This window comes from Pelodiscus sinensis, chromosome 8 (assembly GCF_052426305.1).
Source record: "Pelodiscus sinensis isolate ZL-2025 chromosome 8, ASM5242630v1, whole genome shotgun sequence".
Lineage (NCBI taxonomy): Eukaryota > Metazoa > Chordata > Testudines > Trionychidae > Pelodiscus > Pelodiscus sinensis.
Window position 1 is genome coordinate 60,497,191 of NC_143059.1, and position 23,283 is coordinate 60,520,473.

Here is a 23,283-nt window from a genome sequence, read left to right on the forward strand (position 1 = left end):
AAGAAGGTTGCACCAATTTAACTAAATTACTTTTTTATTTTAAACGTTAATAGTTTGTTTCTGGGACTTGTAATATTCCAGATTTCAATCTGTACTTATGATCAAACTCTTTCAACTGCCTTAGGTGAGCAATTTACAAGCTATCAGTGATTAAATATTTGTTTACCATATATCATTCAGCCACTAGTTGTCTGTGTTATGTAGCTTGATAAAGGATATTATTTTAAAGATGGTGCACCTGCTGGAGATAGAACATAAAGCATGACAACAGCCATATTGGGTCAGAACAAAGGTTCATCTAGCTCAGTATTCTGTCTTCTGACAGTGAACAATGCCAGATCTCCCAGAGGAAAGAAAAGAACTGGTAATCATTAAGTGATCCCTCCCTTGTTGCCCATTCCCAACTTTTGATAAACAGAGGCGAGGGATGCCATCCCTTCCCATCCTGGCTAACAGCCATTGATGGACCTATCCTCCGTGAATTTAGTATCTAGCTCTTATTTGAACTCTGTTATAGTCTTGGCTTTCACAACATAATCTGGGAAGGGGTTCCAAAGGTTTACAGGGCATCGTGTGAAGAAGTACTTCCTTTTGTTTGTTTTAAATTTGCTGTCTATTAATTTCATTTGGTGACCCCTAGTTCTTATGTTATGGGAAGGAGTAAGTTACTTTTCTTTATTTATTTTCTCTACACCAGACATGATTTTATAGATCTCTGTCATATCACCCTTAATCATCTCTTTTCCAAGCTGAAAAGTCCCAGTCTTAATTTCTCCTGCTATAGTAACCTCTCCATACCCCTAATCATTTTTTGTTGCCCTTTTCTGAACTTTTTTTAGTGCTAAGGTGTTTTTTTTTTCAGATGAAATGACTACATCTGCACACAGTGTTCAAGATGTGGGCATATTGTGGATTTATATATAGGCAATAAGATATTCTCTGTTTTAGTCTCTCTCGCTTTCTTAATGATTCCCAACATTCTGTTTGCTGTTTTTTACTCCCACTGCACATTGAGTGGATGTTGAGAACTATCCACAGTAATTCCAAGATCTCTCTCTTGAGTAGTAACAGCTAATTTAGTTCCTATTATTTATACATACAGTTGGGGTTGTATTTTCCAATATGAATTATTGTGTTTATCCACATTGAATTATCTGCCATTTTGTTGCCCAGTCACCCAGTTTTGTGAGATCCTTTTGAAGCACTTCACAGTCTGCTTTGGACTTTGGTCCCTGATAAACAAGGGAGATGAAGCTGGAACTTGAACTGTGTGTCTGTGTGTTTTGGTTGGTTCTATAAGAGGAGTGGGCTATAAGTGGCCCACAGGCCAAATATGGTTTGCCAGGGTTAGCACTGGCAGGCCAGAAGATGTTTATTTACCAGAGTGTCCAGAGGTATGGCGGCTTGCAGCTTCTGTTATCCACAGTTTGATGTTCCCAATCACAGGGATCTGTGGGAAGTAGTGGCCCAGCCTGTGGGAAGCCACTGACCTTGCTCAGGTAAAGAAAGTAACCTAATGAGTCAGGTACAGCTTGCAGGCCACTTATTGCTCACCTCAGTCTATAATTTAACATTTTCTATGATAAATATCCTCTTTTTAAAAGGACTGTTATTCTCTATATCATGACACTATCTAGAATAAGGTTTTGTTTTTTTGAAACTTTCCCCCAAGTTCTGGCTTTATACAGGCAGTCCCCGACTTACACGGATCCGACTTATGTTGGATCCGCAGTTATGAACGGGGCTTTTCTCGCCCTGGAGGACGCGGGTGGCGGGACCGCTCAGACGCACCGCGGTCCCGCGGCCCGCGTCCTCTGGGGCGAGAAAAGCTGCTCCGCGTCTCCCTGGTCTGCTGGGACCCCCCGCCCCCAGCAGACCAGGGAGACGCGGAGCAAAGCCGCGGAGGATGTGGACAGCGGGACCGCGGCATGTCTCGGCGGTCCCACCGCCTGCGTCTCCCTGGTCTGCTGGGGAGGGGTGCAGCTAGTGCGCGCCCTCCCCCCCCCCCAGCAGACCAGGTTTTTCTCACCGACGCCTGGGGTAGAGCTGCTGGGTTGGTCCAGTAGCGCCAAGGAACAGTGCTACTGGACCAACCCGGCAGCACCCCAGCTGCTCTGCCCCAGGTGTCCCCCAAGTCAGCCGCTGCTGAAACTGACCAGCGGCTGACTACAGGAAGTCGGGGACTGCCTGAATGAGATTAAAAATTAAAAGTAAAAATATGCACCCAATAGATCTTTAAAAATTTCAGGAGAGTCCTTTTGCTAGATGAAATCTTGTGCTACAGAGTGCCTACATATAATTAATCATTCACTGGTTAGTAAATCATTTCCTTACTTATGATGAAAACACTATTAATCCAAAGATGAATGGAGTGTGAGAAACTGGATTCCCACAGCCTCTTTCTATAAACACCTTTCTGGCTCCCAAGCATCATAAACTTCATTCATTCATTCATTCATTCATTCATGCATTCATTCATTCATTCATTCATTCACATACATGGCAACTCTCTGATAATATCAATGCCACTTTGTTAGTCCATAACTCAGATATTGAAGTTTTCTTCATCATTGCAAATTAGTTGTCAGTAGCATTGGGAAATGTCACCAAATTATTTATTCAATGTGTAAATGACATGATGAAACTGCTGTCTCCGGCCTTTTATGCTGCAATTACACAATAAATAATAAGTTTTGATTAAAAGTTCAGTTTGCTATGTTTGAGCTGAGTTCTCCAAGGTGATTCCATGCTCTGGAATTCTCTCCTTCTCTTGGTTCAGTAAAATCCAAGGCTCAATTCCTCTATTTATTCAGATATTTGCAAACCTGAGGTGTTGGTGGGATGAATCCATGTTGTGGTCATAGGAGACTGGGAGCTGATATTTGTTAATCTGTTTTTGTTTGTGGGTGTTTTTAAACATGCTCAAATATAGTAGAGATGCAAAATTGCATTTAACTGACCAGTTAAACATTGTTTAACTGGTTAACCAATTAAACTGGGGAAGAAGTGGGGGGGGCTGCTCCCACATAGTTGGGCTGGAGCGCCTCTACCCCCTCCACAGCCAGGTGGGCGGGGGGCTGCTCTAGCCCCCGCCAGTTAATCATAACCTGTAAGCATTAGCCCATTAAGGGTGATGCTTACTGGTTAACCAGTCACGTCTAAGATACAGTGGTGGGTTTGGTTTTGCAGGTTTAAAATGACCAACGGCCTGGTTTTTCAGCAGTCCTGAGCATGTTCATTTCCCATACTTTAACTGGTATTGTGGTTTCTTGACACATCTGTAGATCAGGTCGTTACAAAGACGTTCTAAAAGATCATTCTGTGACAGAGGCTCATGGGCAGTTGATTTTAAACATTTTGGTAAATGAAAGCATATAAAAATAGATTTTAAATGTATGCAAAACCAAATAATTCCCGGATAATTCATTAATGGTGTTTTCCTGCCTCCCAGCTGGGATCACTACTGCAGCACTACCAACAGCTGTACCATGTGTTTCACTGTGGAGTGTTTAAAGAGAATAAACAGAACATTAAGAGTTTTTAAGAATAAATGTTCATGACAAAGTAACTGCAATTTGCGCCTATGGATTTATCAAATTGATTTAAACTGCTTTTTTTCTATTGAAATTAGCCTTTTTGATCTTACATCTTGTATTCATTTGCTGTGTTTGCAGGAATTCTCAAATTTTAACCATAAGCGGCTGGCAGAAGTGTATGCCTGTTATTCTGAAATAACTATGCAAGTGTCTACACAGCTAGCCCGTTATTTTGAAATAATTTCAAAGTACCAGGCAGCTGATTTCAGCATTTGTGAACCTCATTCTATGAGGAAAAACGCCTCTTCCGAAATAGCTGTTTTGGAATAGCAGTAGTGTGGACACTCCACTGCTGCTATTTTGAAAGTGCTCCTCCCCCAGGCCATTCAAAGTAATTACTCCCCAGGGCTTCCTGGGGTTCAAACTTGAGGTAGCACAGCCACATTTGGGGAGCCTGCCTCGGACTAATTTCCAGGCTTCCCTGTAGTGTAAACGTCATATTTCAAAATAAGCTATTTTGGAGTATTTCTTCTAGAATAGCTTATTCTGAAATAATCGTGCAGTGTAGACATAGCCTTAGAGACTAATAAAAATGTAGACAGTATCATGAGCTTTCATGGGCACATTTTTGTTAGTCTCTAAGGTGCTGCAGGACCATTTGTTGTGTTTTACTTTTTTTCAGTTGCAGCCTAACACGGCTACCTCTCTGAGACTTTTTATCATTACAGACTCCACCTGACTTGGAACATGTCAACTAGAAAATCTTCAAAAGAATCAGCAATATTTGTAATAGTTTTAAAAACCAAAATAATATACCATAATTTATAAGAGAGCTTGATTTTGTGAATTTACCTTCTTTATGGCTGCTTTAATGGTAGGATTGTCACAAAAAACAAATTGTACACTGGTAGAGAAAGTAAATTATTCTAAAACTCATCTGCTTGTTCTGATGCAAAGACATTTTTGTATATTCTTGTTGTTGAAGAGTTTTTGTTTTCTTTCAGATGTAGTTTCCACATCTGCTTACTCATCCCCGGCTAAAAGTTTAGGAGACCCTGGAATAACACCTTTGTCTCCATCACATATTGCGGTAAGAAATATAGGGTATATGTCGTATGATATATTGTCATTATTTTCTCCTGTCTTTCTCATCTATAAGAACTCAGAACTCCTGACTCCTTAGCCTGCCGAGCATCAGTTACAGAACTCACAGCATATGTGAAAAAAGCTAATGGAACAATTTCATTAGCTCAATCAGAAGAGATAAAGAATATAATCCTGGCCCAATTGAAGTCACTGGTGGTTTTGCCATTGTCTCCAAGAGGGCCAGAATTCCATCCAAAATATATAACGACAGATGTAGAGGAAAGTGACACCCATCTACATAAGTCAGTCTACTATCACCCTACATAATAGTCCCTTCTGTGACCATCTTTGTCATTCTCTTGCTGTCATCTTGGCAGTCCCTGAAATATTCCCTGTTCTCTGAAAGTGATAATATTGGTATCTCAACACATATGTATCATTCTCTTTGTCCTATCTCTTTCTTCCTTTTTCATCACAATGAAAAATAATACATTTTCAGTTGTCTAAGGAGAACATCCTAAGAAGTAAGGAAAAGGTCCCATTAAAAGCTGCTTCTTTAACCTATCTTAACTATCCCTCTTCCTCCCCCCATCTCATTAATTTCTTTGGCATCCTCCACCCATTATAGCTAAGTTCCTGACATTGCCAAATCAAATATCACAGAGTTATGAACACCGCTGGAATGGTGGTTGTTAATAACTCTGAAATATTTAAAAACGAATAGTCCTGTGGCACCTTAGAGATTAACAGAAATACATAGCATCATGAGCTTTTGTGGGTAAGACCCACTTCATCAGATGAGTTGGAATGGAAATAACAGAATCCAAGATATGTATAATAGCAAAAAAAAGTGTCAGTCAATTGTAGGACCCATTTTAATGAAGCTAATTAAGTGGACTGGATGTGTCCCATTCATAGCTTTTGCTGTGAAAATGAGGATGTCAGTGGCAGGGGAAATTGGCGTTGTAAAGCATTTGTAGAGAGATTCAACCTGTAGTCAGTTTTGACAATTTAGGGCAAGAACTTCTATGGGTGATCACCTTCCAGGTTTTTCAAACTGAACAAGATAAGTGTTAATGTCCCTTTAAGATGTAATAAAAACATAGGCTGTGTCAAAAAGTGTTTTGACATCTCTCAGATAAAGGCATTAAAAAATGCAAGATGTGTTATGTATTCTGGATAGGTATGTGAACTAGTCGCTTCTCCCCGCCTTGCTGCCTCTATTATAAAGAGGCAGTAAGGGGTGGGGAAAGAGGAGGGGGTGCTTCAAAGCATGAGTGCCATATTGAGCCTGGGGCCAGATCTTGGGTTCTAGCCAGTGCAGCCACTTTGAAATGCCATGTGCAGCCCGAAGCCAGCTGGGAGTCCCCAGCTGGCCTGGGCTGAACATGATGTTTCACAGAGGCAGCGCTGTGTGGAGCTTCCCAGCTGACCCCGGAATCCATGTGGCACTGTCACTTTGAAACGCCACAGAGAGCACGGGGCCAGCAGGGTACTCAAGCAGTCCCTGACTGGCCCCATGCTCCGTGCAGCTCTTTCACCTTTGAAGTGTAGCAACAGCCCTGGGGCTACACTTCAAAGGCGGAGGTGCCCTTATCGAGTAATCGAATAGTCAATGCAAATTGCATTGACTATAGATAGGTAATTTAAATTTTACATCTCTAATTCTGGAGGCATTGGTTGCAATTGCATAGTTCAGGTTGAATTAAGTTTTGCATATGATACAGTTTTTTCCATGTCCATGGTGGCAAAATCCAAAAATGGGCTATGTGATAAATGATAGAAACATGAAATAAGTACAATTTTATCATGCATCACTTATACTCTTTTCACTAATCTATCTCTGCCAGGATTTATTCCATCAGTCCAGCTTCCTGAGCAGCTTCAAATAATTGTCTTTGTCTTAAAAAAAAAATTGAACCGCCACAAAATATTCCTTCCTGTTTCCTACAAATGATAGTGGCACAGGACTCAGAACAAACAGTATTTAGTTTTAAGCCAGTAATTAGTTAAAGGACAGTTATTTCATACGTGCACATAGCTAGAAATGGGGGAGCGTGTGCCTGAGTAATGGAGAAAATCATGGTTTTCCTGTTGGATCTTCAGCATATGCTTCTGTGGATAGAAATGCTGGTTAAAGATGTTTTTAGAGATGTATTCTATTCATTAAAATTTTTCTTTCTCTGGGTCCTGTCAAATTAAACTGATTGTAACTATGGTCCACAGATTTACAGGAAGGGGGATAGGCAGCAGGATACCAGAATTAGTCCCAGGACAATCTGTAGAATGTTTCCAGAATAGGTTTTCCGTAAAAGATACTGCATATGCAGTGCTGTTGTGTGATATAAAGCTTTATTGGCAGTTATTGGAGTAATCTGCATACTTCAACTTAGCTTCACCAATTCTAAGCAGTCTGACTACCTCCCATGCTGATATAACTTTTATAAACTTCCATATATCATATCACTGTCATGTATTCCATATTAGATACACACAGGTATAATATGTTTTTCAATTAATGCAATTCTAATTTAGTAGCTAACCTTATAGGTCTCAGCTATTACTGGAAGTAAAACAAAAGGAATTTTGATTCATTTAGATTTGTGTTAAAGGTACCAAAATTAATTGTTAACTTGGTTGTCTGTTGCATTTCCATGCCCATTAATGGATATAGCCTAATGACATGATTCTCAAGGACCACATTTCTCTGCAGGAGTCAGAGGAATGCTTTCTTTGCTGCAGTTCAGAGCCACTGAGAGGTAGGATAGATTACAATTCTTTTTCTAAACAGTGACGCAAAATCTGTTCTGTTTCTGTTATTTTAACAGAAGGACCCTGATGCAAATGACACTATAGAGCAGTCGTTTCTTGTTGTTGTGGCTATTGATTTTGGCACAACATCCAGTGGTTACGCCTACAGCTTCACCAAGGAGCCAGAATGTATTCATGTAATGAGGTAAGGGCTGCATTGCAGCACTGAGCACTTGATGATGACAATGCATATTGTCTGCAATTGCTACATCTGAGGTCAGCATAGGTTTGGAATGGCTGGATTTGTATACAGCCAACACTGCAAAACCATCCCTTCATGGCCTCTTCTGTCCCTATCTTATTTTAGTTGCTTTAATAATAAACATAAATATGTGCTGTGTGTCTTATTGCTCAGTTTTATAAAATGATGGGAATTAAAGGAAGAATCTGCTAAGTATTCAGAAGCATTCAGGGAGCAGTTATAACTGTGGAGGTCTTGACTTTCTTATCCACATTAACATAATGAACAATGCATATTTATAACAATAATAATGACATTTCTTAAAGTGCCTAATAAAGAAATCACTGCACATGGGGTGGCCCCCTGACCTTTTGCCTGTTATCATACAGAACTTGGCAGATACAAGCTGAGATATTTCCACATCTTATTACTTAGAAACTTGGGGTAAAATTTCCATGGTCCCATTTCCAGGCTCCTAAGTCACTTTTGGCCAGATTTGTCTATTTAAATTTGTTACCTTTTTTAAAAACTTTTTGGCTATAAAGCTCTGGTTAATGTTAAAGTTGTTAAGCGTTCAAAAGTCAGAAAATGTGAAATTGAGACCTATTGCACAAGTGTAACTCTCACTTTTATGAATGTATGTAATACAAGATAGCCATTAGTTATGTGATTACATATAATTTTTCAAATAATATAATGCAATACCACTTTCCCCCCAACAAATTTAATACATATACATCTAATAATATGATCACAAATTTGAAGACTACTGTGATAGATATATAAAAGGAAAAGAACACTGAGAATGAGTTATTTGGGAAAAGCTTTATTTTTTTTCTTTGAGTTGTTCCATGTTCTTTAGTTAGTCTGCTAAAGCACTCTTTCCAATGCGAACATTTAGTTCTTCATCCAGTGACAGTGGTCACTGAAGAACCTAAAAATAGATGAATTGTTGGACTACTTCTGGATGGTTTGCACTTAAGGTAATTGAAGGATTTTAAATCCACCATTCAAGAGTACTGAAAAGAAGATTCCAAAGAGCATAGGGAAGAACATGTCCTTAAAGATGTCTGAAGGGAAGCCATCAAACTGGATAGTTACTTCCATGTTGTTGTGGAACGAATATATAAGACTTTACAGGATTAGTAGGCATCCTATGTTTTCTAGTATTACAAACAAATGTGCTCTGCTGACTGCATCAAATGCTTTGGTTAGATCCACAAAGGCAATGTACAATGGTTGGTTTTGCTCTTTTCACTTTTCTTGGAGTTGACAGAGAAAATACGTCTATAATTGATCTTCCAGCCCTGAATTGGGACTGTGATTCAGGGTAGACATGATTCTCCAGCTGTCGTAGACACACTGAGATGACTTTTCTGCTACACTTAGTACTGAGATATCTCACGTGAAATCCATGCCTGCAATAACTGCAGAGATATTTCAGTACTAAGTGTAGCAGGAAAAGTCATCTTAGTGTGTCTGATGAAGTTTGCATCACATATCTGTTGTGGTACCTTACCCTTTTTCCAGTATTTAAGTAGCAGCTGATGAATATATGGTAATGAGCCATGTTTCCTGTACTTGAGGATTTCCGGTAGCATGCCATCTTTTTCCAGGAGCCTTCCACCTTGATAGCAGATTAATTACCTTGCTTATTTCTTTGACAATGGGCTCCACATCTAGCTCTGGCATGATCTGTAGAGTTGGTATTTGGTCAAGTGATTTGCTGGTGATATTTGTTTCTTGTGTGTATTGCTTTGAATAGCATTCAACCACAAAGGAGTAAGAAAGGGAACCAAAAGTTAAATATGAGTCAGCAGTATAACACTGTTGCAGATAAAAGCAAACAGCATTCTGGGATCCATTATCAGGAGCAATGAGCACAACATGAGAAGTAATTCCTCCACTCTACTCTTCACTGATTAGGCTTCAACTGGAGTATTGTGTCCAATTCTAGGCACCACATTTCAGGAAAGATGTGGACAAATTGGGAAAAGTGCAGAGAAGAGCAACAAAAATTATTAGTGATCTATAAAACATGACCTATAAGAGAAGATCGAAAGAATAGGGTTTGTTTAGTCTGGAAAATTGAAGACTTAGAGGGGTCATGATAATACTTTTCCAATAGGTAAAATGTTGTTACAAGGAGGAGGGAGAAAAAATATTCTTCTGAACCTCTGATAATAGGACAAGAAGCATTGGGCTTAAATTATAGAAAGGGTGGTAGGACATAAGGAAAAATTTTCCTAACTCTCGCAGCAGTTAAGCACCAGAATAAATTGCTTAGGGAACTTGTAGAATCGCCAGCATTGGAGATTTTTAACTGCGGATTAGACAAAATCCTGTGTGGCATGGTCTAGATGGTGCTTGGTCCTGCAATGGGTGCAGGAGACTGGACTTGATAACCTATTAAGGTTCCTTCCAGTTCTATGATTGCATGGTACACTCTGAATTCTCATGGGTGTTGCTAGGAGCTTTATCCACTTGTTTCTCACAGCAAAACCCACACTGTGCATAGTTTTCTTCGCTTTTACCCTGCCACCAGAAGGTCTCATTGCCCTCTTGGAAAGAACCAGAATCTGCAAGTCTTATTTTCTGAAGTACTGCAGTGTCTACATTGAGTTTGTACATCTCATGGTCTATCAAAGCTGACTGTCATATGCTGCTTGTGTATTATAGGTCACTATCAGTCACATGGTCCTGACATTCCATCTTCCCAACTTGAAAGTCCTTGGGTTTTTATTTGTGCCAGGTGCAAGGTTTCTGTCTGCCTTTCAACTTCCACACACCCCATGAGGTGGACAGACCATGACAGATCAGCTCCTGACTATCCGAACGCTGCCCAGCTTTGTGTTGGTTGGTGGATGGCCAGTAGAACATAGTGATTCCTCCCATCATTGAAGGTGACTTGTGGCGTCATCCTCTATGCCACTCAAGTGAGAGCTTATAACATGGAATATCCTCTCCATGTGATGTGGCTGCAATAGCCTGGGCAGTTGGTATGGAGGCATTGCTTTGTTCACCTGTCAGAGCCCCCCCTCCCCTTCCCTTGACTTCACTGGTTCAGACCAAAGGAAGGAGAGGAGTCAAAACATTTGGAACCAGCTATGCTGCAGGAGTCATCAGTGCAGAGATCTTCCATCTGTGTGCCTTTTGGGGCTTCACTCTTCGATTGGTTATCAGCCAGATCTGAATGGCCTAATCTGACCTGTGTTGATGTCATTCGCATCAACACTGTGTGAATTTGCTTATCTGCCTGTTCATGGCTTTATTTCCATCAAGGGTTCCACTACCCTCCTCTGGCGCTTATCAGCTCAGAGCCATTGACGTTTCTTGAGGTTGCTGGGTTAATTAACTGCTGACCAGCACTTATCATCGATAGTTAGGTATAGAAAGCAGAACTGAATCCATATTCAGGAGTAAGTTTGCATATCCAATTTTGACAAATGAGTTTTAAAATGAAAAATAAAATTCTTGATTTTAATTGTTAAAATAAGGTACCCGAATGAAATATTGAGGATGAAGAAGGAATGGCATCTCTGTGTTTCTGTGATCCCAAACTATAGTGCCATTCTTACAAAGCCTTAACATCTTTAACAAAGTCTGTAACTAATTGTAGATAGTGATGCCATCCAAGCTTTTAGGCTGTAGTATCTTAAATCCTCAATTTGCAATTGGATCCACACCCTCTACTTGTGCAGAAATCAGTTAAACGCATAGGACTCCATGCAGCTGCATAAGTCTGCCAGTGCCAATATTATTGCAGGATTAGGTAAATAAAAATTAGTTGCTGTATAATTGATGGAAAATAGTCTCCAAATCCTAATTATCACTTTACCACTCACTTGTTGAGAATTATTTCACATAGAACCTAGGCAAAGCCAATGCCAATAAAGGGAACAACATGGTGTTATGATGACATGAACCTGTGTAGACATTATGTTAGATCCTAGTGCAAACCAAGAAATAAAAGACGAAGGTTTATTTCTTTCAAGCTAGAAAGAGAAAATTTAAAAATATACCAAATTGGAAGGACATTTGAAGGAAAATGAATGTGGTTCTCAAATTTCCAATGTGGCATAACAACCATTTTAGTAACAAGAACATTTACAAAATTACTGACTCTGTGTCATGAAGCTGTATACACAAAGTTCATGGAATATGGTTTTGGCAGTAACACACATTAATAAATTTTTACTTTCATTGTCTATTAATTACCATAGAGAACACTGGAGGAAGTGTTTCATGTGGAAGTGGATCCTATTCCAGCTATAACATGTTTATGCAATTATTAAATTCAAAGAATAAATGTAATTTTAAAATTTTAAGAAGTTTGACAACCAGTAGTTCTAAGGGTATTAGAAGCTCAAAATATTTACACAATTATGGTTACATGTAGGATAATTTACAAATATTTGCGCACAGGAAATGTCACTTCCAGCTGAACCATTTTTGAGCATGCTTACATTAAAATGTAACACACCCCAGTGCTACATTGTCCTCTTTCCTTGCTAACAAATCTTGGTTCTGTGCCTGACTAACATTGATCTTTTCCAGGCACTTGGATTTTTGGCCACATTGTAACAAAGCTGCTTCTCTGTAAAATGTCTCATAGTAGCGTCATTTTGACTTTCAGCTAAAAATCCCTCCATCTGTATAAAAGCAGATCTCACAATTTCAGTGATATAGATTAGTAGGCTATTGAGTCTCAGAAGCATATTAGCATGCTATATGCGAGGAAAATATATTTGGTAGGCAAACCAAAATGATCGTTTTGACTCCGGTTGTTATTTGTTGTGAGTCTTAGTACTTGCAAACAAAGGAAGACTTTTAGGCATTGATCCAGAAAAACACTTTAAGCCTGTGGTTAATTTTAAGTATGTAAGCAGTCCCATTGATCTCAGTGTTTTGAATTGAGCATGTGCTTAAAGTGCTTTGCTAGATCAGTGTCTAATTAATTTTGATTGCATAGTTTTAGTTTTGGTTACACCATTTACAATATTCAGGCCCGTGCACAGGAATTTCTGTGTGTGGGGTGTGTGTGTGTGTGTGTGTGTGTGCTTTTTTTTGTAAATGTGGACCACAAGGGTGTGAATGCACCCCTCGTTGGTCCCCCAAGTAAGTGGGGAAATCAGCCCCAGCCTTTTCCCAGCTGGTCAGAGCATGGGGGAAAGAGGCTCTGGCAGCACGCTGTCTTCCCCAGCCGGCTAGAGCATGTTTACTTGGGGGATAATGGGGGTGCTTTTGCACTCTTCACACAAATACCCTGCATATGGGCCTGATACTTCATGCCGATAAAGTCCCATAAACTCCTCCATGTTTCTATCAGGATATTTGTTATTCATGTCATGAGTTAGGAAGAAATACCCTGCATGCTCTGAAGAAGTTCTGTCATTGGATAGTGATTTACTCAAAGCTCTCAGTATTTAAGCTGTTTTTTAAATAGCAAATACTTGAATTTGTCTTAAGTATTTTAGTGGGGGGGGGAAGAGACATAAATTCATAAAAACTGGATGCAATTTTAAAAGAAATGCTAAGTGCATGATCTCCTCTGGGTCCACAAATAGAACTAGTCCCATTTATGTCCGTGGGCATTCCACACATGGGGGAGAAAAGACTGTCCTCTTGCTTCAGTGTTGCCGCTGTACTTCTGTCTCTAGTTTCCCCCTTCTCCTTCCTTGTGGACTGTGATTGGTAGTGCTCGCTTTCTCCCTCATCTCTCCACTGCTGTCTTAGAGACTCCAACTCCTTCTCAAGACCCTACCAATTCTGCTATGTCTTGTTTCTTGGCTTAATTTGCTGCTTTAGATCCACCTCCCTTATCCCACTAGGATCACTCCCTTAACTGCATCTTTGTCAGCCAGAAGTGTGTGTAGAGAAAAAGCAATCATGTGATCTTTACAGGAGCCCTTGTGCTCCCTCTTCCTATCAACACTTTCTTTCTCTCTCATTGTCCCTTGTAACATAGGGCCAGATCCCATGCTTCTGAAAACTGACTACGATAGTCAGAGGAGCTGCACCAGTTTAGACGGCTGATGATCTGGCATGTTATGTCTTAAAGCTAAGATCCTTCAGTGAGTCTGCAGGGACAAATCCCTAGCTCTCTCCAGCTCCCCTGATTCCATACATGCGGGTAGAATGCTATTACTTTGCATTTATATTGTTCTTTTCATAGGCATCGCAAACTGTATGATAAAGAAAAGTAAGTATTATTACTGTCACATTGCAGATGGGCTAATTTAGGTGCAAAGACGATAAGTGATGTGCCTAAAGGGACTGAAATCCTGATGCCATTGAAGTTAATGGCAAGCTCCAATTACAGGCTTCAACAGAGCCAGAATTTCCCGTAGGGTGTGTCTAGACTACAGAGTTTTGTCGACATAAGTTTTGTCGACAGATTCTGTCGACAAAACTTATGTCGACATAGAGCGTCCAGACTACATCGCTTTGTCGACAAAGCGATCAGCTTTGTCGACATAAGAGCGTCCAGACTGCAGGACGCTCTAGCAACAGAAGAAGGCACCTGGAAGTGCTTCTGAAAGGTCACAGGGGCAGCCATAAAGCCCTGGCACTGCTGCATGCTCTCTGCAGAGAAGCGTGCTTAAAGGGATACTCCTGGATAGCCGTTCCTCTGCTCCTGCTTCTAGCTTGCCAACGTTTACAGGGAAAGCAAAGCTGCTGCAGTTTTCCTGGCTCTGGTTGCCTTGCTTTGTCGGACACCACAGCTGTGTATTATCTGGTTTGTCTGTTTGTTTGTGTGTTTGCTTGGGTTTTGACTTTTTTGGTTTTTGGTTTGTTTGTTTGTATTGTTCTTTTGTTTGTGTGTTATTTTGGCTTTTTTTGCCATGGAGCCTGAGCTGCCCCTGGGCAGGCGATGGCCCCACACCGTGCTGCTGGAAGCTCTGCTTCATGCTCAGGAGAGCATGATGACCTTGGCAGCAGAGCTGGATCCTGAGCCCAGCTTTGAGCCCCTCGCTCAGCATCCAGCTGCAGCCCTGCTGCCCTTGCTCCCCAACTTTTTCCTGGAGAGGCGGGTTTGGAGGCTGGACACCAGTTCGGACTGGTGGGACCGGCTAGTGCTGCAGCAGTGGGACGACGATCAGTGGCTGAGAAACTTCCGGATGAGGAAGGCCACCTTCCGGGAGCTCTGTACCTGGCTCGCCCCTGCTCTGCAACGCCAGGGCACCCACTTGCAGCCTGCCATCCCTGTGGAGAAGCGCATCGCCATTGCGCTCTGGAAGCTGGCCACCCCCGACAGCTACCGCTCTGTGGGGCATCAGTTTGGTGTGGGGAAGTCTACCGTCGGGGCCGTCTTGATGGAGGTAAGTCACTCTCGGGGGACAGTCCAGAGGGGCAGTCAGGACCAGGCACAGGGAATTGGGGATAGGGTGGCAGAGGTAGAAGCCCTCTCAGCCTCACCCTGCCATGGTGCTGAGTCAGGGAAGGGATTGTCTGGGAGACAAAGGGGGGAGCACTTCTCATCAGGTGAGCCAATCCCTCTAAAGTCCTGTGCTGTGTGTTTCTATTTGTCCCATTCTGCAGGTGGTGACGGCCATCAATGCGGAGCTGCTCCACAGGACCGTTCGCCTCGGAGACCTGCAGACCATCCTGGCCGGATTTGCAGGGCTTGGGTTCCCAAACTGCGGTGGAGCACTGGATGGGACCCCATCCATGCCCCGCCCCATCGAGCGGCACAGAATATCAATAGGAAGGGCTACTTCTCTATGGTGCTGCAGGCTCTGGTCGACCACAGGGGACAGTTCACGGATGTTTGCGTCGGGTGGTCAGGCCGGGCACACGATGCCCGTGTGTTCAGGAACTCATACCTGTACCGCAGGCTGCAGACTGGGGCATTCTTCCCCGAGAGGAACCTGGCAGTCGGGGATGTGCAGATGCCTACGTGCATTGTGGCCGATGCGGCCTACCCTCTCATGCCCTAGCTCATGAAGCCCTACACTGGCTCGCTTGCAGGTGGAGTGCGCCTTCGGCCGTTTGAAGGGCAGGTTTAGGTGCCTGCTGACGCAGCTGGGCATGGGGGAACACAACATCCCTGATGTGGTTGCAGCATGCTGTGTGCTGCACAACCTCCTAGAGAGAAAAGGGGAGGCCTTCCTCCCAGCGTAGAGGACACAGACGGAGATGGAGGGAAGGTAGTTTGGGCAGCCCCGGACAGCTGCCACCCGGCAAGCCCACCAGCTGGGCCTACACATTCGGGAAGCCCTGAGGGAGCAGTTCTCACAGGGAGGCCCCTGATTGTCCCCAGGGCCTTCCACATGTGGGATTGCCCCATACCCCTGGGGCCTTCCTCCCTGCAACCCCTCCCTGCCCCACCTTCACCCATTCTACTCAGTCCCCACTCACTGAGAATGGAGACAGGCGATGGTGAACAACAGAGTATACTTTATTTAACTGTTTTTTTTAAACAAATGAAAATAAATAACTCTTGGATTCAGAGAAAAAATAAAAATAAACATCTTTGTTTTAGAAAATAAAGTGCTTAAAAAAAATGCATCCCTCAGTTTGTGTCACTGGTGGGAAGGGGGAATGTGAACTTGGAAGGGGGGAGAGAGGCTCAGGGCTGAGGGGGCTGCCTGGAGGCCGAACTCCTGCTGCTTTGGCTCTGGCGGCCTTGCCGCGCCCGGCTGCGCGTGCGGGATGCCACAGAAGGGGGCTGAGCAGGAGATGGGGCTGGGGCTGGGATGGCAGGGCAGAGGAGGGGGCAGGCTGAGGAGGAGGGGCAAGAGCAGGCAAAGGACCGGGGAAGGCCATGGCCTCCCGGATCACTGCGCAGATGTCCCTGCGCTGCTGGGTAAATTTGCACAGCAACTGGCGGCGCTACTCGGCGTCTGCCTCCAGCCCTCTTTCCATGGAGTCCTTCATCTCTTGAAGGCCTCCAACGTGCTGGCGCACCAGCTCTAAGTAGCTGCGCCAGTGCCTACGGGTGCCCTGCAGCCGCCTGGGTGGTCGGGCAGGTGGGGCATCCCCCTCCTGGTCAGCTGCTCCGGCTGTGGAGGACAAGAGGGAAAAGTCGTCAGTCATGCATGCTCACCCTTTCCCTGAGAGGGCATGCCCTCCTTCTTCTCAGCAGGCAGTGCCTATGCTAGGGTCAGAGGCTGCTCATGTGTGTCTCAGTAAGGCATGGTGCAGCCAGGCCCAGGCGGTGTGCAGACCACCATCGTACCCCCGCACCCCCACGCATCCCCCATGGCTGAGGAGCACGGATGAGTGTCGGGCCACGGTCAGGGTTCCCACTGAGTGCTGAGAGGCCTGCAGCTGTGAGGCTGTCCCAGCGTCTCCAGCCCATGCCTGCATGTGGCATCCCTGCCTGCAGGAACAGGCGGTGCCTAGCAGCCATGTGGGTGCAGGGGGATAGCACGGTCCTCCCTGAGGGCAGCCATGGGTGTGCCCCCTCTCTCCCCCCGGGCCTTGCTCAGCATGACATGTCACAGCACTGCACCGTCCCCTTTGCTCCCGCCTGCCCTGCCCTGCCCTGCCCTGCCCTGCGTGTTTATTTTGGACCCTTACAGCACTCACCTGATGTTCCCTCCCCGGGGTCCGAGGTGGTCTGGGAGGCCTCCTGTGTCTGGGTGCCTGGTTCCTGGGTACCATCCTCCTCCTCTTCTTCTTCCTCCTGGTCCTCCAGCAGGTGTTCCAGCCGCGGTAGAACCGGGGTCTCCAGGCCAGACTCCACGAGCCTCTCAGGAGGCAGAGGATCTCTTGCCCCCAGGATTCTGTCCAGGTCCTCATAGTGCTCAAAGGAGTGCGGCCTTTCCCCAGAGCAGGAGCTCTGCTCACGGGCCCAGACATACCCCTGCCTCAGCTCCTTTACTTTGGCTCTGACCTGCTCCAGTGTGCGGTGATGGTGGCCTTGTTTGGCCAGCTCTTCTGCCATTCGGGCATAGATGTCTGCATTCCGCCTCTTCGTGGAGTGCATGGCCTGTAGGGAGTCCTCCTCAGCCCAGAGGCCCAGGAGGGCTTTTATCTCTGGCCCTGACCAGTAGGGTGCCCGGCGCTTGGTGCCCCGGGGTTCCCAGGGGGATGATTCCCTGGAAGGGCCAGAGGAGTCTTGGGGGGCTTGTCCCTGCGACATAGCTCGACCTGAACTGAACAGTACAGCCCTGGTCTGCTCTGGAGCTCGCTTGCTGCCAGAGTGCTGCTCCTGGGTGCCTGTGCCTTTTAAAGATGGCTACGGCCAGGAACAATAGAGTTGCAAGCTGTGGCAAGAGTGTCCACCAGGGGTTCTCCCTGGAGGCCTTTTATGTCGACATAACTTTTCCCCTGCATCCACACTGCTGTTTTGTCAACAGAACTACGTTGACAAATGAGTTATTCCTCGTAGAATGAGGTTTACATACATCGACAAAACTGCTGAGTTTTGTCGACGTTATGTCGACATAACTCAAAGGCAGTGTGGATGCAGGTATAGTTTTGTCGACAAAAGTCCACTTTTGTCGACAAAACTCTGTAGTCTAGACACACAGTTAGTGAGCTAGTGGCAGAATCATGAGTAGAACATGAGTAGGTTACTTAATTAAGTCCACAGGACCATAGCTTCCCTACCCTAGAAGAGAACAGATGCCATATGAGTCTTTGGTCTATATTATTATTAAAACTAAAGTCATACTTTCTGTTGCATTTTATTGCTCTTTTATGTCTGCACAGAGATATAAATTGAGATTTTAAAATCTGTCTAAGGGATTTGGAGACCAGATTTCCATTAGAAACAATTAAGAATTGGGCATGTAAATCACTTAGGTGATTTGGAAATCTCTGCACTTATGTCCAGTATGTGGGACTTCAACATTTTGATTGAACAATGTTTCATTTGGTCTGCATCCCTATATTGGTTCCTTATCTCTTCAGTTCTTTCAGACATTGGAGTCTTTTAATATCTAATCCAAGATTTTTAAATTAATCAGAAAAGCCCCAAGTGGCAAGTTACAAACGATAAAATTAAAAATCAGAACAGATCAATTTGATACTTGACATTTTCTATTGCCGGGGCCAGTTAGCTGAGTGGCAAATCAAATGTTTTGAGCAAAGTCTCTCCTAATTGAGGGACATTGAAAACATTCCATTGCCCATCATAACTGTTCTTTCAGACTAGTGGGAGCGTCCCTTGAACTTTGCAGTGTGTTTATATACTGCAGTATTTCTCGACTTCGCAGGGCACAGGTGAAGTGAAGAAGAGTGACTCCACGCTCTCTTTCCCTAAACTGCTCATGGAGTGATACGTCAATAAGAACTGAATTGTCATTGATCCATTTTTTAAAAAGTCTTACCTGGGAAAATATTATAATTTGTTTTATATTTATTCATTTTCCTAGGATCAGTATTGCAACTCATATAAAGTATGTAATAGGTAAAACAAAGCATGATAAATTAAATATCCAATGTTATATGCTGAGGAAATAGCTCAGCCTGTAGTTAACATTGTCCAAAACTCCTATTATATGGTCCTGTTCTCAGTGGCTTATAACTTTGCCAAATGCTAACTGTTCAGGCTGAAGTTTTCCATATTGTGTTTGCCTTAAGCTGGATTTTAGCCCAGTTCAGCAAAAGTAGTTCATCTGTCTGAGGATAAGATTAAGGGGTAATACGTTGTTTTGCTCTGTTAACATTTTTTACAACCTTTTGGTTGAAATCTCTAGTGTCCCCATGCTCAGAGCCCTGCAGATCCACAGACATCTACTTTATATTTGTAGGTATTCACATTTACAGATCATTTTTTGGATAATATGCAGATATAGATTTTCTATCCGTCCAGGCCTCTACACATGCTTTGGAGCAGGGACTTAAAAATTCAAAGTGGGAGAGACTGTGTTATCAGGGATGGGCCTTTTTCTGCCCCCATGAAAATTTGCCCAAAATTTGGCTAGTTATAAGAAAAATTGAAAAATTTCAGTTTCCAGTTGATCAGTAGAAACGGCTTGAATTTGTTAGCTCCATTCTCCTAAGATTCCATCTACAGTCCCTGTGTGTGGCTGGATTGCACCTCTGCTGCTGCCCATCATAGAACAGGTACACATGTTTCATCCTAGGCCGAACAGGACTTCCCCTTAAATTGTTTCTCTAAGTTGCAGGGGGATGAGGAACCGAGAGCAAGGGAACTGTCTCTCTGTTGCTCTCTAAAGCTGACCATTCTGTGCATCTGAGACAGTCAAGTCTGGTGCTTGATGATGATGATGAGAAGAAGAAAGGCAGAGAGACGATTGTAGAAGGGAAAGTTAGTCAGGAACGTGAGCATAGCATTGACATAGGGTACGTCTAGACTACATGCCTCTGGCGACAGAGGCATGTAGATTATGCTACCCGACAGAGTAAAATGAAGCGGCGATTTAAATAATCGCCGCTTCATTTAAATTTACATGGCTGCCGCGTTGAGCCGACAAACAGCTGATCAGCTGTTTGTCGGCTCAGCGCGATAGTCTGGACGCTCCCCTGCCGACATCAAAGAGAGTTGTCGACAGCCCAGGTATGCCTCATCCCAGGAGGCATACCTGGGTTGTCGACAACTCCCTTTGATGTCGGCAGGGGAGCGTCCAGACTATCGCGCTGAGCCGACAAACAGCTGATCAGCTGTTTGTCGGCTCAACTCGGCAGCCATGTAAATTTAAATGAAGCGGCGATTATTTAAATCGCCGCTTCATTTTACTCTGTCGGGTAGCCTAATCTACATGCCTCTGTCGCCAGAGGCATGTAGTCTAGACGTACCCATAGAGTACTGCTGATTCTTCTGAAAGGGAGAGGCCTTCTTTACATAACTGTAAAGTTACACAGAAACCCTGTCCCCCCAACATTATAGTCACAAAATCATGCACTCAAAAATTAGGAAATACCAGAAATGACCCCTTGTTTGTATACATTATGATTATGGCTGCTGGAAATTTTTCTACTTAAACTGTTTTTGACTGAACTTTGAATTTTTAACTAAGTAAAATCCAAAACCAGAAATACTCACCAGGTGCTTCACAAATATTAATGAATTTATCTTCATAATCCCCTTTGAGGTAGGGATTTATTATTATTCTCATTTTGTAGAGGAAGATGTATACAAAATTTGGTGGGTCTTAATGTTTAAAAGTAGTTCTTGAACAAATGAACAGTCAGACAAACTTGCTCATTCACAGGCAAACTCTCAAATATATAGTAGCTATTTCATTTGTTCATTATTTTATTGACTTTCAATTATCTTACTACTTTTGTCCCCTTGTTACTCTTTTGTAGCTCACATTGTGGGAGTTATATACATATCAAGGATAGGATTGAAAATTTCATGTTGAAAATTTGTTGACTGCTGAAAATTTCATGACTGTGTGAAGGCTGTTAAAAGTTATCTGGAACAAAGTTTTCTTGGATGTGAATAAACATTCACTTTTGGCCTAAACAGGATTCAAATCCAGTTCTGCTCGTGAAATTCTTATGTGCAATCCACTGCCAGATACAGCTTGTTTACACAATGCATTAATAAGCATATCATTGTGAATGTCAGTTATCACTAAATTGAAGCTTGTTAACCTTTTTCATAGGCGTTGGGAAGGTGGTGATCCTGGTGTATCCAATCAGAAGACTCCAACTACTATCCTTTTAACACCAGAAAGAAAGTTTCATAGTTTTGGTTATGCAGCCAGAGATTTCTATCATGACCTGGATCCCAATGAATCCAAGCATTGGTTATACTTTGAAAAGTTTAAGATGAAGCTACACACCACTAGTGTAAGTAATAACTGAGCTCTACTTCAATTATTTTGATTTGTAATTAAACATATTTCTGTAAGTGTCATATCAGATTTCATTAGAAATTATGAGTCAGGTGTGGAGCCACTAGCGTTCATACTCATACAAACATTTGTACAAGTATGAATAAAGGGTATATTAAATTAAATTTGGAACATTATACACATTGTTTTATTTTATTTCCCTCTGCCAACAACAAACATTTTAATTAATACCATTCTACACATCGGGCAGTTGCCTCTCCTGGCCCATCCTGTTTTGTCTGTTCTTTTTGGCTATATCTACACTACCAGGTTATTTTGAAATAAGTTATTTAGAAATAATAACTCCTGAAATAACTATTTTGAAATAAACTTATTCCTCTTCACAGGCAGGAATTATTATTTCAAAATAACCAGCCCATTATTTCTAAATAACAGGCTTGGGTAGTTTGGATGCTTATCTCATTATTTTGAAATAAGGGAAGTTGTATTGAAATAATTTCCCGGTGTAGACATGCTCTTTGGAATTTAAAAATATACTGTATGATTTTTTTCATCCTTACCTTGGATTTTGAGGTTTTTTGCATGCAATTTCATGGCTGCAGTTATTGCAGGGGAAATTTATGCAAATGAGGTGTTTAAATATCCATAAGCTCTGCCTACAATTATTTGTAGTTACAGCTGCTGGGTACAAAAAAATTCTCTTTTAACAAATAACAAAATATCGTAATTCAGAAAATCCCTGTGGTTTGTTAGCTCCTCTCCAAAAGATAACTCAGGAAAAAATACCTCAAAACAATGTATGTCAGTTTTTCCTAAGCTGGTAGGGCCCAGCAAGGAAGAATTCCCTTCCCTCAAGCAATGGGAAATGAATTTAACATTTACCTCTTATTTTCTTCCTTCAGAATCTCACCATGGAAACAGATCTGACAGCTGCAAATGGCAAAAAAGTCAAAGCACTTGAAATATTTGCTTACGCCCTGCAGTTCTTTAAGGAACAGGCATTAAAGGTAGGAAAAATGCTTCCTTATCCAGTTCTTTATATTTATAACTAGCACAAACGCTGTCCCATCAATTTAAACCATGCCAAGCTTCAGCCTCCAGCAGTGTTTGATATAAACAAAGTGGGGCAGCTGTAAAACTCCAGTAAAGTTGGGGGCTGTAAAAGGTCCTGCATAGCCTCAAGTGATTTCCTTCCTTGCAGGGACAGCAAGAGGAGGTATTGGTATTACCACAATGCAGAGACTGAATGTTCTCTCAATCAAATGTTGATTTTATACCTATTAATTTCTTGTCAAGGAAAATCTTTGTATTTAGTATTTGCCTTTGCAAAATAAGATATAAAATCTGAGTACAGAAAACTCAGTGCTTGGCACTATGTGCACATGTAAGTCTCTAGAAGTAATACATCTGAGACCCTTCTCTGGGTCTGTTCATTATGCTTCTCCTGCTGCTGGGGTATTCCATATTCTGTACTCATTTAAAGGTTCTCGACTGTCTAGGAAATTGTACTCTAATCTCCCAGGGCTGACTCCTGCTGATCTTTTGTCACACAAATCTCCAACGGTTTGCAGGGAGTAGGCAGAAGTCAGTCAGGTGAGCAGAATTTGTTCCTTAATGGAGATGAATTTTCAGAGCTTTGCTAGCTTTTAGCTGTAAGAGTCTTAGAGTCAAATAGCTAAACCTCTTTGTACTCGTTGGGTGAAATTCACTCCAATACAGATTCTAGTCAAGTTCCCGTTAGGTCCTGTTTTGCAGGTAAATATGGTGTCTTGACTTTGTGCCAGTTCTCTACATAGGGTAGACTTCACCCAGTTGTGAACTGAAAGCAGATGTTGTTTTTTGTTCCTTATACAAAATGATTGCCTATAAAAATCTCACCTGCATTAGGGAGATACAAAATAGACAACATCTGTTATAATTTATTCTAGTGTCATTCCTCCCCAGCATC

The 23,283-nt window shown here is 42.7% G+C and overlaps 2 protein-coding genes across 7 annotated transcripts in view; both read left to right on the forward strand.

The window, feature by feature from the left end:
* Positions 1–23,283, forward strand: part of HSPA12A (heat shock protein family A (Hsp70) member 12A) — a 220,886-nt gene that overhangs the window by 132,052 nt on the left and 65,551 nt on the right. For 3 of the 6 annotated variants that reach the window (XM_075935390.2, XM_075935386.2, XM_089780199.1), the window contains 4 exons: positions 4,541–4,626; positions 7,451–7,578; positions 21,144–21,330; positions 22,238–22,342. In XM_075935390.2, coding sequence (XP_075791505.1) covers positions 4,541–4,626; positions 7,451–7,578; positions 21,144–21,330; positions 22,238–22,342 — 506 coding nt within the window. The remainder of the gene's footprint in view (positions 1–4,540; positions 4,627–7,450; positions 7,579–21,143; positions 21,331–22,237; positions 22,343–23,283) is intronic. The other 3 variants (XM_075935391.2, XM_075935387.2, XM_089780200.1) reach the window with 1 other exon arrangement.
* Positions 7,590–16,355, forward strand: LOC142830452 (uncharacterized). Its single transcript, XM_075935398.2, has 2 exons — positions 7,590–14,936; positions 15,157–16,355. The coding sequence occupies exons 1-2, from the start codon at positions 14,460–14,462 to the stop codon at positions 15,559–15,561; spliced, it is 882 nt and encodes a 293-aa protein (XP_075791513.2). The 5' UTR covers positions 7,590–14,459; the 3' UTR covers positions 15,562–16,355.

Excerpts from the sequence above, each read along its gene's own strand:
- LOC142830452 (XM_075935398.2), top strand. The coding sequence starts at position 14,460 with ATGGAGCCTGAGCTGCCCCTGGGCAGGCGATGGCCCCACACCGTGCTG. Across the intron at positions 14,937-15,156 it reads TCGGGGCCGTCTTGATGGAG|GTGGTGACGGCCATCAATGC; the intron begins GTAAGTCACTCT and ends CCCATTCTGCAG.